The 14,528-nt window shown below is 56.5% G+C and overlaps 1 protein-coding gene across 22 annotated transcripts in view; it reads left to right on the top strand.

Moving 5' to 3' along the window:
* The window catches only part of TFEB (transcription factor EB), a 47,890-nt gene extending 42,310 nt beyond the window's left edge, over positions 1-5,580 (top strand). For 16 of the 22 annotated variants that reach the window (XM_059075666.2, XM_067006194.1, XM_059075669.2 and 13 more), the window contains 6 exons: positions 81-158; positions 1,691-1,811; positions 1,902-1,958; positions 2,462-2,537; positions 3,365-3,512; positions 4,486-5,580. In XM_059075666.2, the coding sequence (XP_058931649.1) occupies positions 81-158; positions 1,691-1,811; positions 1,902-1,958; positions 2,462-2,537; positions 3,365-3,512; positions 4,486-4,974 (969 nt within the window). In that variant the 3' untranslated portion in view covers positions 4,975-5,580. Of the gene's footprint in view, positions 1-80; positions 159-1,497; positions 1,812-1,901; positions 1,959-2,461; positions 2,538-3,364; positions 3,513-4,485 lie in introns of all 22 variants that reach the window. The other 6 variants (XM_067006202.1, XM_067006203.1, XM_067006199.1 and 3 more) reach the window with 1 other exon arrangement.
* Positions 5,581-14,528: the final 8,948 nt, after the last annotated feature.

Below are 14,528 nucleotides of genomic sequence, written 5' to 3'. Positions count from 1 at the left end.
AGTGGCTGTCCCAGTGCCGCTTTTCCCCTGCCTTTCTCCGAGTAGGCACCCCCCAACATGGACTATTTTTTCCCTTTCAGTTTGACGTCATCGACAACATTATGTGTCTGGACGATGTCCTGGGCTTCATCAATCCCGAAACTCAGATTCCCAATACGGTATTGCTGGCCAGGGAGGGGTGGGTGTGTCAGAGGGCGGGGCAGTGGCCCTACAGCGGCTGTGAGCCTGGAGAGAACTAGAATATCTCCTACAGACATGAGAGTCACCTCCATCAAATCATGTGACGAGGGCCCAGGGTCCGGCAGAACTGTGAATCCAGAGAGTGCACCTTAGCCTGCGTGCATGGTGGGGCTTGGGGGGAGACGTGGCTGGGGAAGGCTTCCTGGGTCGGGGGTGGGGCAGGAGGCACTGGTACTGAGGGGAGCAGTGTGGCCCCAGGAAGGCCTGGAGCTGATGAATTTCTCTGAGATATGGGGCCCCCTCTTCTACCAAGCCCAGGACCCAGAAAGCACAGGCCTGTGTCCCTCACTCCAAGGGGCAAGTGATTTCAGGCTGGTTCGGTTCCCTCCCTCCGGCAGCCTCCTGGCAGCGTTAATGCTCTCTGGGCTTCCTGGGCAGAGGTGACAGGGCAGGTGGGAAGGGGTCAGGCTTGGAATCAAGAGGCCTCGATTCTGGCTTTGGCTGTGACTCTGGCAAGTCCCTTAACTGTTCTGAGCCCCTGGGGATGATGCCTTCTACCCACGGGCTGGTGGGAAAATTAGATAAGGCAAGAAATTGGGGGCTAGCTCTGCACAAGGGGGACAGGTACTTACACTGAGCAGGTGGAATTGCAGGTATCCCCTTCCCTTTGTTGGAGATCCCTGAACCTTAGCTGCTCACTCCTGCCCCTTGGGCCCCAGCCTATGCTGCTGAGGGAAGTCAAGGAGTCAGTCCTCAATCCCCGCTGCCTGGTGACAGTGCCCAGGGGGGCTCATCAGGAGTTGGCCGGAGCCAGTGGGTCGGAAGCCTGCTGCCAGCAGGGGCATCGGGGGATGGGAGGCTAGAGAGGAGGGCAGAGCATCTGGCGCCTTTAGTGGGGGCCAGGGTACCCTGCAGGGTTCTGGGCCTGTGATTTGCTCTGCGTGAATGTGTGGCAGGAACTGGGAAGATCTTTCCAGAGCCAAAACCTGTCCCTGTGGGGCCCGTTTAAACCCCCAATGGCTGCTCATCACCAAGTCCCAGGGTCGCTGCAAGTGGAACCCACCCTCCAGTGTCCGGCAGGATCTCCCCCCACGCCCCCCGCCCCCTGCCACCACTGCGCTCCTTCAGCTTGAGGTGCTTGTGACCTCATGCTGTGTCCTGGCCGCTTCCCTGCTCAGCCATCCCCCTGCCGAGTGCCCTCCTCACCACGCCCTCTGGAAACCTTCCAGAAACTCCAGAATAGATTAGGTGCCCCTCCCCTTGGCTTCCAAAGGCCCTGGGGGAAATCCTCTCACCCACTATCTCCTCTCTCTCCAGCTGCTTCCCAGCGCTGGCTGGTTGCTCCTTGAGGGCAGGGGCTGCCTGTTATTCAGCTCTGGACTCTGCCCTGGGTGACCCCAGCACAGCCTCCCCCAGTGTCCCGGGGAATCCTGGGACGATGGGCCCTGGGGAGAGCCCCCCGAAGACAGGGGACTGCTCATCGGGTACCCTTCCCCACCTCACCCTGCAGCTGCCCCTGTCCAGCAGTCACCTAAATGTGTACAGTGGAGACCCCCAGGTCACCACCTCCCTGGTGGGCGTCACCAGCAGCTCCTGCCCAGCCGACCTGACCCAGAAGCGAGAGCTTACAGGTACCAGCCCGCTGCTTCCCTGCGCCCCAGCTCCCGAGTCCTGCCACTTCCCTTCCCCTCCCAGCTCCTTTCTCCTCTCCTGTTCTCCAGATGCTGAGAGCCGGGCCCTGGCCAAGGAGCGACAGAAAAAAGACAATCACAACCTCAGTGAGTCTCCCCAGCCCCTCTTCCTCCCCTCACCTGGGCTGGCTCAAAAGCCACTCTGACCTGCACAGCTTCTAGGAAGGATTCCCTACCCAAGGCCTTAAAATCCTGGCATTGGTGCCACTGGGTTCAGCACAGCCCTCTTCCCGTCAGCCCTTTCTAGGAAGGGGTGGGAGAGGTGCTCCAGGGAAGAGATAGTCAAGAAATTCCCAGCACTTCAGAGGGAATGAGTTTATCAGATTGTTTTCTTCAGGGCGTGGAGTCTGGGAAGGAGTTCTGGGCAGTGGAGAGAGAGAGTCTTTCCCAGGCAGCTTCACCCGCTACTGCCTGACCCCCTTAGCTGTGTCCGACCTGCCCCCGACCCCCTCACCCCCACAGAAATCCCATTTGGTTGGTCACCCATTACTTCCCAGAAGGACTAAGGCATCCCTGCTTGGGCTGGACCCTTCATCCCAGGTGGGGTCCTCATCCCCCTAATGGCCCCTCCTGGAATGTGTTACTTTTAGTTGAAAGGAGACGGAGGTTCAACATCAATGACCGCATCAAGGAGCTGGGAATGCTGATCCCCAAGGCCAACGACTTGTGAGTGGGTTTCCTGGAGGAAGGGAAGGGAGGGCAGCAGCTCACAGGTATTATCTGCTGGTTGCCAGGGGGAAGGGATGGGAAGAGAATCCCTTGGTTGCTGCCTTAAAGAGCTTATCATCTATTGGGGAAAAGAAGATTCCTCCCTCCCCCAAATAAGGAAGGCTCAAGACAGAGGAGCAGATGTCCCAGAAGTGAGAGTGGGGTCAGGGGTACTTCCTGAAGGAGGAGTCATGCTGGAGTCATGCTGGGGAAAGTTTGGCAAGGCCACAGGACTGGGGCAGAGGTGGTCCAGGGACAGGAGTAGTGAGAGTCTAGGATGAGTGTGGGTGTGGGTTTTGGTGGCAGGGATGGGAGGCCTGGGGAAGAAGGCTGCTTCGAATTGCTTGGTGCCTGGGATTAGTGACGTGGGTGGTGGCACCATAGTTACCTGGGAAAGCCCGTTCTGTGCAGATGGAGATAGTAGGGGTTGGCTGGATCTGGGATTTGGGGCAAAGTTGGGAGAGGTGACATAAGCTCCGAACAGAGTTGGTTTTTTTTTTTTGCGCGGTACGCGGGCCTCACTGTCGTGGCCTCTCCCGTTGTGGAGCACAGGCTCCGGATGCACAGGCTCAGCGGCCATGGCTCACAGGCCCAGCTGCTCCACGGCATGCAGGATCCTCCCAGACCGGGGCACGAACCCGTGTCCCCTGCATCGGCAGGCGGACTCTCAACCACTGCGCCACCAGGGAAGCCCCCGAACAGGGTTTTACTTCCACCCACTAAGCTCCTGGCAAATACTTGCCCCCTCCTCTGAGCATGCACCTCTGATTCTTCCTGGCCTGCAGGGATGTGCGCTGGAACAAGGGCACCATCCTCAAGGCTTCTGTTGATTACATCCGGAGGATGCAGAAGGACCTGCAGAAGTCCCGGGAGCTGGAGAACCACTCTCGGCGCCTGGAGATGACCAACAAGCAGCTCTGGCTCCGCATCCAGGTCTGGCCCCTGAACTTGGACTTCTTGGGTAGCTCTGACTCCTGACCCCTGGCCTGAGTCCTGACCCCAGGGGCAGTGCTTATACTTCTGAAGCTGGAGACATGGGGATGATGCCCATGGGGAGGGAGGACGTATCAGTCAGGATGTTATAGTTTGGTAACAAACAATCCCCAGCAGCTTTAAGCAACAGATGTCAGCTGGAGGGCCTGTTCCGTGAGACCCTCATTCTGGGACCCAAGCTGACGGACAGGCACATCTTGAGCTGGATCTTAAAGCCGTGTGTCACCCTGCTCACATTTCCTCCATCAATGCAAGCACATGCCTATACCTAACGTCAAGGGGGCAGGAAAGGGCAAACCTACCCCTGTGGGAGGCAGAGAGCTGGGACCTTATGGTGGGTAATGCTAAGAATCACCACAGGGGACAAGAGAAAGAACAAATGCTTGGGAGAGTCCATCCTACCACCTAGAGCTGCCTAGTCCTGGCTCTGTGTTGAAGGCCTCTTGTCCTCTTTGCACCTGAGGCTGGTCACCTATACAAAGGGCAGCTGGACTACAGCTTAAAATTCTCTCTCTTATGGTAGGTAATACAATTCACATTACAATCTAGCACACATAGCCATACTCAAAGTGAAAAATCAAAGTTTCATGAAAGAACCCTCATCCTTAATAGATGCAGTGCATTCTGATAATTTCTCATCTAGTCTAATCTAGGCAAGTCTATTTCAATTAAAAAAAATAGAGAGCTGGTCAAGGCTCACTGTAGTGGTTTCCCAACCCACTCATGAGTTGCGACTTGTAGTTTGAAAAACCACTGGTCTAGACTCTAGAGCTGCCCTGTGCTTCCTCCCAGCTGAGACATTTTGTGGTCTTGGGTGCCACAAAGGGAGGGGCAAGGGCTGCAGCGGAGGTGGGGGGTGGGCAACAGGTGCCCACGGGTGTGTGCCTCCAGCCTCTGTCTGCCGCACCTGCAGGAGCTGGAGATGCAGGCTCGCGTGCACGGCCTCCCCACCACTTCGCCCTCAGGCATGAACATGGCCGAGCTGGCCCAGCAGGTGGTGAAGCAGGAGCTACCCAGCGAGGAGGGTCCGGGGGAGGCCCTGCTGCTGGGGGCCGAGGTCCCCGACCCTGAGCCACTGCCGGCTCTGCCCCCCCAGGCCCAGCTGCCCCCGCCAGCCCAGCCAGCCCAGCCACCGTCCCCATTCCACCACCTGGACTTCAGCCACAGCCTGAGCTTTGGGGGCGGGGGCAACGAAGGGCCCCCGGGCTACCCCGAACCTCTGGGGCCAGAGCATGGCTCCCCGTTCCCCAACCTGTCCAAGAAGGATCTGGACCTCATGCTCCTGGACGACTCACTGCTACCACTGGCCTCCGACCCCCTCTTCTCCACCATGTCTCCCGAGGCCTCCAAAGCCAGCAGCCGCAGGAGCAGCTTCAGCATGGAGGAGGGCGACGTGCTGTGACCTGGGCCACGGGGGTGGGCCTGGGGGGTGGGAGAGCCAGGGCCACCTCCCTCCCACCCTCCAGCCTGTACTTGTGTGTGAAGTAGCCCCTGCCCTGCCTCACTCCGCCCTGTCGGCTCCCTGTTTGGGCTTAGTGTCCTTGGCAGTCCATGGGGTCGGAAGCCCCCCACCCAGGGGCAGCCCTCTTGATGGGGCTGGGCAGGAATAGGCCTTCAGCCCGGCTCCCGGAGGTGAAATCATGAGGGCGAGGGAGGATACAGGGTGTGCTGGAGGTAAGATGAGGTCTTACCTTCTGAGCCTGGTCCCCCCACCAATGAAGGAGGACTCGTTGGAACCAGGGGTCCAGAAGTTCCTTCTTGGAGGCAGTGACTGGTCCAGGGGGTGCCCAGGCCTGCCTTTCTGGACTCTGATGGCAACAAGCCCGTCCTCCAGCCTGGCACTCCCCCCACCCCCCTTTGGTGCTAACAGCTCTCTACCAAGTAGTGTGAGGGCGGGGGTGGCCAGAAGAGGAGGCGCTGGGTTCAAGTTAGAGTGGGGTCACTGCTGGAAGAGCAGCTCCCCTCCAGGCTCCCCACTTTGTGCCTTTAGTAAACACTGTGCTTTGTACCTGTTTGTCCTGTCTCTTTGGAGGGGGCTCTGGGGACAAGAGAGATGGGAGGATTCAACCCAGTGGGCTCCTTTCTGGATTCAGAGTTCAAATGCCCCCATGGGGATCAGGGAAGGGGGGATACAGACAGGAGGGACTGAGGCCATCACCTAGTTTCCCCCAACTCCCCAGCCCTGCCCCATGGGAAGCTGGAGATCTAGCCTTACTTCGGGGGCTTGGGAGCTGCCGGGGGCCTTGTCCCTCCTCGCGGCCACAAGGTGGCGCCACAGCCCTGCTGGTCTCACACCTCCAGCTGTGGCCTGAGACCGCTGACCCGGGTGATGTGGGAGACCCTGTTGCTTGTAAACCAAGTCTACTGCTCCTAACTGCTCCTCCTGAGCACTGTGGGTCCAGGCTACTCCTGGCCGGGGATGGGGGGCATGTTTCTCCTGTCCCCACCCCCAGTTCTTTCCCCTCCATACAGGCTCCCTAGGAAGTGAGGGGCTGCATCCTTTTATGGGTTTGGGGAAAGAGGGACCATGGAAACCAGTTTGGGAGGAGGTGGGAGCACAGGACGCTGGGTGGTGCCCAGGCCGTGGGTTCTGCTCCGGCACTATCAGGCAGTCAGGCCCCCACTAACCCTTTTCTCTCTCTGGTCTAAAGCTCCCTCACTGCACGATAGTTCCTGGGGCCTCTGTTCCAAGATCCTGGGACTTTATGACCTCACCCAGGATGGGGAGATGGGCTTGGGGCAGAGACAGGTGAAGGGGGAGCTTTTTGAGCCCTGGGTTTCTTGGGGGGAGGGAGGAGAGGGTCTCTGGGGGCTTTCCCTGGTTCTCCTTCAACTGCTCACAGTCTCTTCAGGCAAAGGCCAAAGTGGCTTCCCCCTCATGGGGCCCTATGAGGCCAAAGGGGCCTAATTAAAAAAAAAAGAAAAAGAAAAATCCCAGGATGAAAATGGCTAAGTGGGCAATTTCCTCCTTGCAGAATGGGAGATTGAATCAACGTTGGAACAATTGATGTGTGAGGGAGAGAAGGAAAGGGGGCCGGGTGTGTGGGTGCTGATGGCGGCTGGGCTGGGGATTAATCTCAAGGTCAGATGGAGCCGTGGATGACCTTGTGAGTTGGAGCCAGCCCAGGTGCTGGCACCTCCTTCCAGTTCCAGGTGCCACCCTACTGCCGGGACCTGCCCACAGCCCGGGAACCTCCTTTTCAGCCCCTCCTGGGGCAGGTCCTGGACTCTGGCTGGGAGATACCTGATGGGGGAGGCATGGGGGTGTGGAAATCCCAAGGCCATCCTTCAGGGCATTGAGGACTCTCTCCTACCCCCATCTGTTCTCCCCCTTCACCCTGGGGACTGACTCAGTGGAGTGAAGAGCTGCCCTCCTGCTTCCTCAAGCAGCCCCTCAGGACCATGGTATCCCCCCTCCACCTGCCTGCAGGCTTCCTGCCCCGAGGTTCCTTCAGCCTGGCCACCACCTGCAGCTTGGGAAGCAGGGTCTGGATAGCCAGCCCATGGGGCAGCACTGGGGATTGAGTGTGGGGGGGGTTCTGCCCACAGGAGGGTGCCACAGAGCCAGGAGCGGGCAGCTGCTGGCTCCCCTGGCAGGGGTGGGTGGGGCCGATGTCTCAGCTTAATTGTGCTTTTCAAGCTGTCTGCCTGTGGGCCCTGCAGGTTTGGTTCAAGCAGGCACAGAGGCTACCTCCAGAATTTCAGCAAGCCACCAGAAAGCGTTCGTGTATCTGAGACTGGTCTGCATGACCCTTAGCTTGTGGCTGGAATGGCGTCGGCCAACAGCTTCTGACCGGTGGTTATGAACGTCTCTGATTAAATAAGAAGAGGATACAGTCTTCATCCACACCCTTTACTTGGTAGACAACACCGTTCCAGACGTCAGGTCCACGATGGGGAAACTGTTTGTAAAAAGGTGGAGTGGGTGACGGATTGGTGTGAAGGCAGAGACGGACCTGTCAAACCCCCTCGTTTCACTGAGGAAAACCCCCACGGCCTTGAGAACAAGCCAAAGTGTGAAAAGGTAGTGGGGTCTGGGAAGGGGTCCAAGCCAGGTTGGGGGAGGACAAGCAGCTGCAGCTCCTTTGGGTCCCCTGTGGAGCCCCAAAGCCAAGCAGGTATACTGGGTGTATACCTCAGCTCCACTCCCTGTATCTGCCTGTCCTTCCCCCACCAGCTACTGGCTTCTCACCTCTTGTACTGGGAGGAAGTTGGGATCCGAGGCCCATGAAGTAAAATAGACACCCTCACCGTGGTGTACACACAGGAAGGTGGCTTTCTACCCCTGATGTCTGTGGAGCATTTCCCTGCTTGTTCAGATAGAAGGCCAAGAGTGGACTCCAGGCCCTGTTGAGGACAGGCCGGGGGTGGCACTGGCTCTCGGCTCCTTATACCCACTTCCTCAGCATGGGGAAGTGTTGGACATCCAACAGCATCTCCTCCAAGGCCTGCTCCACCATCTGTAGAAAGGGGCTATCTGGGAAGCCAGAAGTGGAGTGAAGTCTGGGGTGGGGATGGAGTGGGGAGAAACAGGACCTCAGTATGTCCTTCTTGGAATTTCTCAAGTTTCCATCACCCACCATTCCTTTCCCCCCCCCGCCCCAACATCTTTATTGGAGCATAATTGCTTTACAATGGTGTGTTAGTTTCTGCTGTATGACAAAGTGAATCAGCTATACATATACATATATCCCCATATCTCCTCCCTCTCGCATCTCCCTCACACCCTCCCTATCTCACCCCTCTAGGTGGTCACAAAGCACCGAGCTGATCTCCCTGTGCTATGCTGCTGCTTCCCACTAGCTATCTATTTTACATTTGGTAGTGTATATATGTCCATGCTACTCTCTCACTTTGTCCCAGCTTACCCTTCCCCCTCCCCGTGTCCTCAAGTCCATTCTCTACGTCTGTGTCTTTATTCCTGTCCTGCCCCTAGGTTCTTCATAACCATTTTTTTTTTAGATTCCATATATACGTGTTAGCATATGATATTTGTTTTCCTCTTTCTGACTTACTTCACTCTGTGTGACAGACTCTAGGTCCATCCACCTCACTACGAATAACTCAATTTCGTTTCTTTTTATGGCTGAGTAATATTCCATTGTATATATGTGCCACATCTTCTTTATCCATTCATCTGTTGATGGACACTTAGGTTGCTTCCATGTCCTGGCTATTGTAAATAGAGCTGCAATGAACATTATGGTACGTGACTCTTTTTGAATTATGGTTTCTCAGGGTATATGCCCAGTAGTGGGATTGCTGGGTCGTATGGTAGTTCTATTTGTAGATTTTTAAGGAACCTGCATACTGTTCTCCAGAGTGGCTGTATCAATTTACATTCCCACCAATGATGTAAGAGGGTTCCCTTTTCTCCACACCCTCTCCAGCATTTATTGTTTGTAGATTTTTCACCCACCGTTCCTTTAAATCAGAGATTCTTCACTGTTTGGAGATACTGGCTTGGATAAGCGTCTCATATACCCTATGGATATCACCCCCCACATAGCCTCCTAACAACGAACCCTAAGTTTAACCCTCCTGCTCCCAACCCATGCCTCCCTCCCCATCTCAGAGCCCGGGCCCCTCCATGCCACCTGGCATGTCAGCTGGAGCAGCTAGAAAGAGCTCCTTCAATTCACCTCCTGTCCCTCACCTCCTGAGACCTTCACCTCCCAGGGTCCAGCCCCCATCCCCCTCTCGGGCTCCTCCAGCCTCATCTTTTTTCTTTGCTCTCTCTTTTCTGAGGGGGGCAGTGAAATTTATACAATATTTAAGCAGCCAGAGCCGAGTCCGGGAAGATATTATTAATGTAAAAGGGACGGGCTGCAAATGCTTTTGGACCTGGTTACAATTAGAGGGTGATTTTTCTAAAGGTCAATGAATTCAGATAATATTCAGGGGGGAGAGAAATTTAATACCTTTTTAGTGAATTAATTAATTATAATATTATATCGGCTTGGGGTTCTTTTCCAGAGTGATTAAGGGAGCGATCTGTCTTCTGTGAGGCCGGGGAGTGGTGCCTGCCGCAAGCGAGGACCCTGTCTCAGGGCTCAGGATGGGGGTCCTTCCCCCTCCTCTCACTCTGGAGGTGGCCAGGGAGCTGGAGGGGCTGTGGGTAGCAGGGGAGGCAGGCGGGACCCGGTCTGGGTCGGGGCAGGTGTGGTGTTTGGCAGTACCCTTTGCCCTCAGCCTGGCCCTCCTCCTGCCGCCTGGTCGCTGAGCCGTGCACCATAGCTTGAGAAGCTGCGGTGTGGGTTACGGCCTCCTCCTTTACACTTGGAGAAACCGAGGCCCACCGGGTTCAGGGCCTTGACCTGAACCCCATTATGAGTTAAGACAGACTGGGGTGGTGGAGCCGGGTGGAATAGCAAGAAGGCTCCCCCCCGCCTCCTGGAAAATCTCCATTGGCCTGTGTGGTTCCCCTTTCAGAAGAGAGAGGCTCTTTAAGGGCATAGCATGTGCCCAGGCTCTGCTTGTAAAATGAAAATGTCTCAGGAGTGCTGATAAGTCAAGTTGCTGTGAGGCCTGGAGAGAGGAAATAGCTAAGACTTCTGACACTGGAGAGCCCTGAAAGCACCCTGGGGAGGACGTCTCTCACCCACTTATGCATTCATCCATGTGTTCAATCATTCAGTCACTCAAACATTTGTGGCATGCCCCCTCTTGTGCCATCTCGGACAGACTGAAATAGCCCTTCTCAAGGGCCCACCGACCACATCTTGAGCCCCAGTGCTCATCTGAGCGGTGGAGGGTGGGCTGGGGAGACGTCTGCGGTCCCTTTCCACCTAGACAGCAGCCCGCCTCCACCTGAGGGCAGGAAGACTGGCTGCGAGATAGTGGTTATTCACTCCCTCAGCAAACCTTGAGCACTCCTGAGAGCCAGCTCTGTGCTGGGTGCTGGGAATGCCCTGGTGGATAAGGGACAGTCCCTACTCTCTAGGAGCCAGTCCCCAGGCAGGTGGGAGCGAGGAGACAGGCACATGAACAGCCATGATGATTCAGCAAGGGGGTTACAGGAAGGCAGAGGCGGTATTAAACTGAATCATGAGGGACCAGGCTGGCAAGGAGATGGAGGGGGCGTTCCAGGCACAGTGTGCGAAGGTTGCCTGTGGACCAGAGGGCTGGGGAGACTGTCAGCAGGTGAAGCTGGGGGGCCCAGGCACTGACCAGGAGACTGTTCCACGAGGCACAGGTTTTGGGTCCAGGAAGGCAGAGAGCAGCAAACCAAACGGGCCTGTGTTGAAATGTGGGCTCTGCCGTGGCTTGCCGTGTGCAGGGGAGTGGAGGAGGCTTTCTCTACCTCGGTTTCCCTTCTGTAGCTGGGGACCGCCATCTCTACCTCCCAAGGTTGTTGTGGGAATTAAAGGAATAACTGAAGGGAAATGCCAGGCACAGCATCTTGCTCAAGGTGTGGCTCCAGACTTACTTTCAGTTGGCCCTCGAGGGGCGGGTGGGTCAGGGCCCTGTCCCTGGTTGTCCCTGCAATTCCGGTTTCCTCCCCAGGGGGCGCCAGCGGAGGTCCTAGCCTGGGGACCTCTCTGGGGGCAGGGGGAGACCAGCGCTTTCCTCCCCACCCCGCCGGGCCTCTGCTACCCGCCCCACCGCTGTCCTTCTCCTCCCTCCCCCCGCACCTTGGCCTGGCTGCCCCCGCCCCTCCCCCATCCTCTCCTCCCTTCCCGTGTGCGGCGGGGCCGGGAGGGCCTTCCCATTGTACTATCTTTGGGGCCCTAAATTAAAATTGATGACATCTTGAAATGAGCAGTGAGGGTAATTTTGCTTCTGAGCCGGGATGCTAATGAGGCCCCTTAATGGTGCGAACGCCGAGCTGACGGGTCGTGTGTCACGCGCGGCGGCGAGGGGGGTAATGGCCGCGGTAAGTGCCGGTAATTACACCCTGTCTCGCTGTATTTTGGCAGCCCTGGCGGGAGAGCGGGGCGCTCCATCACCGCCGCCGGGGGCGCCCCCCGCCCACCGCGGGCCTGACAGCCAGAGATACCCCCTACGCCCCAACAGGCCCCCCAACTCCAGCCCCTCCCAAAAGCAGGGGCCTGGGGCCCGGCCCCCCATGCACACACTGTGTGCAACGGCGCACACACAGTCACACGCGTCGCAGTTACACCACTGTGTCCCTCGCAGCCTGAGCACACACCCTCGTGTGCCCAGCACACCGTGCTCACCCATTACACTCACCACCCCCGACACTCCATACCCTGGGAACACACAAAGGTCCACGTACACACCTTCGTGGCACACACGTACGTGTGCACACAAACACGTCCTCAAATAGCGCACATATGTTCAGTGCCTACCGTGCTTCAGGTCTGTTCTCTCTCACCCTCCCAACTCTCCTGAGCTGGGAGGTTGAGTCACACTTTATGAGGCAGACACTGAGCTTCGGGAGATGAAGCAACTTGTCCAAGATCACACAGCTGGACAGCGGCAGAGGCAGGAGCGGAGGTCAGGTCTGTCTTACTTTGCAGTCTTGGCACCCGCCACGCTTCCTCTCATGTGTGCCTGCTTATACATCTCTCCGAGTACAGACACGTGCACGCCTGGCATATGCACGTATATTTATCACACCCGGGTCACATACAATCTCTGTGCACCCAAATACGGCTACCAACGTACCGTGTGGACATTCACCCAGGCACTGTCGACACACAGATGCGTGGGTGTACTTAGCACACACACACGGTTACACACGTGCTTGGATCACATGCTGTTCATACTCCATGCACACACAGGGTGCTAGTCGTGCAGCTGCATCTCAATTTCTAAAGAAGGGGAAGTAAGTCCTGCTCCACTTCCCTCCCAAGTAGTTAACTATTGTTAAGGAAGAATGACAGCTACACAAAGGCGTGTGATGTGCCCTCTTACAAGCCTCCCCCCCAGTGCAGAAATACACACCGGGTGCACACACAGACATTGTACAGATGTGCACACACTCTGAAAGTGTGGTGTCTAAGCTCTCTGTGCATACAACATGCAGCCTTTTGACACATTTCTGCACAGACATGATCCACGTGCAATGACCACACATGCACAGCCCTGGTATAGAGCCCCAAGTGTGCATAGCAGTGAAACTGGAAACTCCACAAAGCCCATGGTACTTGTCATGTGTATATCCCACCACCCCCCACCCCGCCCTGGGCAAACGTTTATCAACCTGATTATAGTAGAGGGTAAAAGCATGGACTTTGGAGTTTGACTGCCTGGGTTCTTGGCCTGGGTCCATCACTTTACTTGCTGTGTGACCTTGGGCAAGTTACTTAACCTCTCTGTGTCTTGTTTTCCTCCTCTGTAAAATGGGCTAGGGATGTTGTGAGTGTTAAATGAATTAACAGATGTAAAGCACTTGTGCCTGGCACATGGTAAGCTCCCAATAGATGTCAGGGCAAAGTGTGTATCGGCAACAAAGGGTGCACGTCAGGATGTGACAAGCAGTGAAGGATGGACAGTGGAAAGCAGAAGACAGAGTGCCCACTTAAGCCTGGGGTGGTCAGGGAGGGCTTCCTGGAGGAAGAGGGCTTTGGGCTGGGCCTTGAGAAGAACTGTAGCCACCATTAATTGAGCAACATACTCTGTGCTGGGCCCTGCACTAAACACTTGGTATGAATTAATCCCTTGACTCTTCTCTGGCTCACAGGAGGTGGGTACTGTCAAGTCCACATTACGACCCAGAGAGACTAGGTAACTTGTCCAAGGACAGGAAGGGCTGAGATGAGATGAGAGGAGGGCCCGGGAATTCCAGGTGGGCAAGCAGCATGTGTCAGAAATACAGCAACAGATGGGAAAACGCCCCCAGGGGGCTTTCCTTGATACACTGTAACAGTTTCCAGATAATGAGGAGGGGGAGGAGCATATGGAGGGGCGTTCTGACCTAACTGCTGTGTCTCTTGCAGCCACACCAGGGACCTGGTGGGGATGGGGGTGGGGTGGCCGGCACTTCCCTACGATGCTGGGGCATCTTCACCTCTTCCTCCCCCAACCAAGGACCAGTTAGCGAAGGGGTGAGTCGTCCTGAGCATCCTGGCCCTGGAGACCAGGCCTGGCCCTCTGGAAAGGGACCAGCAGAGGACTCAGGAGGGCAAGAAGGCATGGGAGGAGGTGTCGAGGGGCCGTGAGCAAATCTCTGCCCCCAACCCTGAAGCCAGCATGGCTGCACCCAAGGGGCTGGTTCCCTTGGATTCCTCCATAAGGAATAAATGCTCACCAGGGCACCCAAAGCTTTCCCCAACAGGCCACAATATCCCCTTTGGCTTCATTTCTGTTAAAGCGTCCCAGGCCTGCCAAGCTGGTCCACTCATCATCCTCGAAGAGATCAGAGATGTATTTTTTCAGTTTTTGCACAAGCTCTTCCCACTTGCAGTGCCTTTTTCGATACCCAGCCAACATCAGTGCCCCATCCTCCATGAAGCTCTCGGTTCAGGCATTTTGGGGCCCCCCGACCCTGTATCTCGAGTCCTTAGGCCAGTGGTGGAACACAAATAAGGGAATACGCTTCATCTGGTCGGATAGTTCTTTGGATAGTTGGCCTAAGCCCCTGTCCCCAGGTTCCTCTCTCTCACCTGCTCTCTCAATCCACTCAGTCACCTGTCGCCCCCAGAACTGCCCGCCCCCAGCAGCCTTTCCTCCAGACACCGAGTTGCTTTCACTCCTTTTCATAAATCCCAGTGTGCGCCAGCCACTCTCCCCACATGTACCCCTAGACCTTCTCATCCCACACGACCCTTCTTCTGTAGTGCCCTCTTGCCAACTCAGAGGAGGAGCTTGGCAGGGCAGGAGGAGAAGGGGCGTGGGCTTCCGAGGCCCCCCCAGTTGTGGGTTAGCACCTCAACTCCTCCCCTTTCTGGTGGTAGGAATTTGAGGAAGCCCTCCACCCATATCTTCATGCTTTTGTTTTTTCCTCTTCTGTCAGGGGAGGGGGTCCCAACAACCCTACCCCTCAGGCTG

Source organism: Kogia breviceps, chromosome 10, assembly GCF_026419965.1.
Source record: "Kogia breviceps isolate mKogBre1 chromosome 10, mKogBre1 haplotype 1, whole genome shotgun sequence".
NCBI classification, from domain to species: domain Eukaryota; kingdom Metazoa; phylum Chordata; class Mammalia; order Artiodactyla; family Physeteridae; genus Kogia; species Kogia breviceps.
This window is presented reverse-complemented; position numbering and strand designations above follow the sequence as displayed.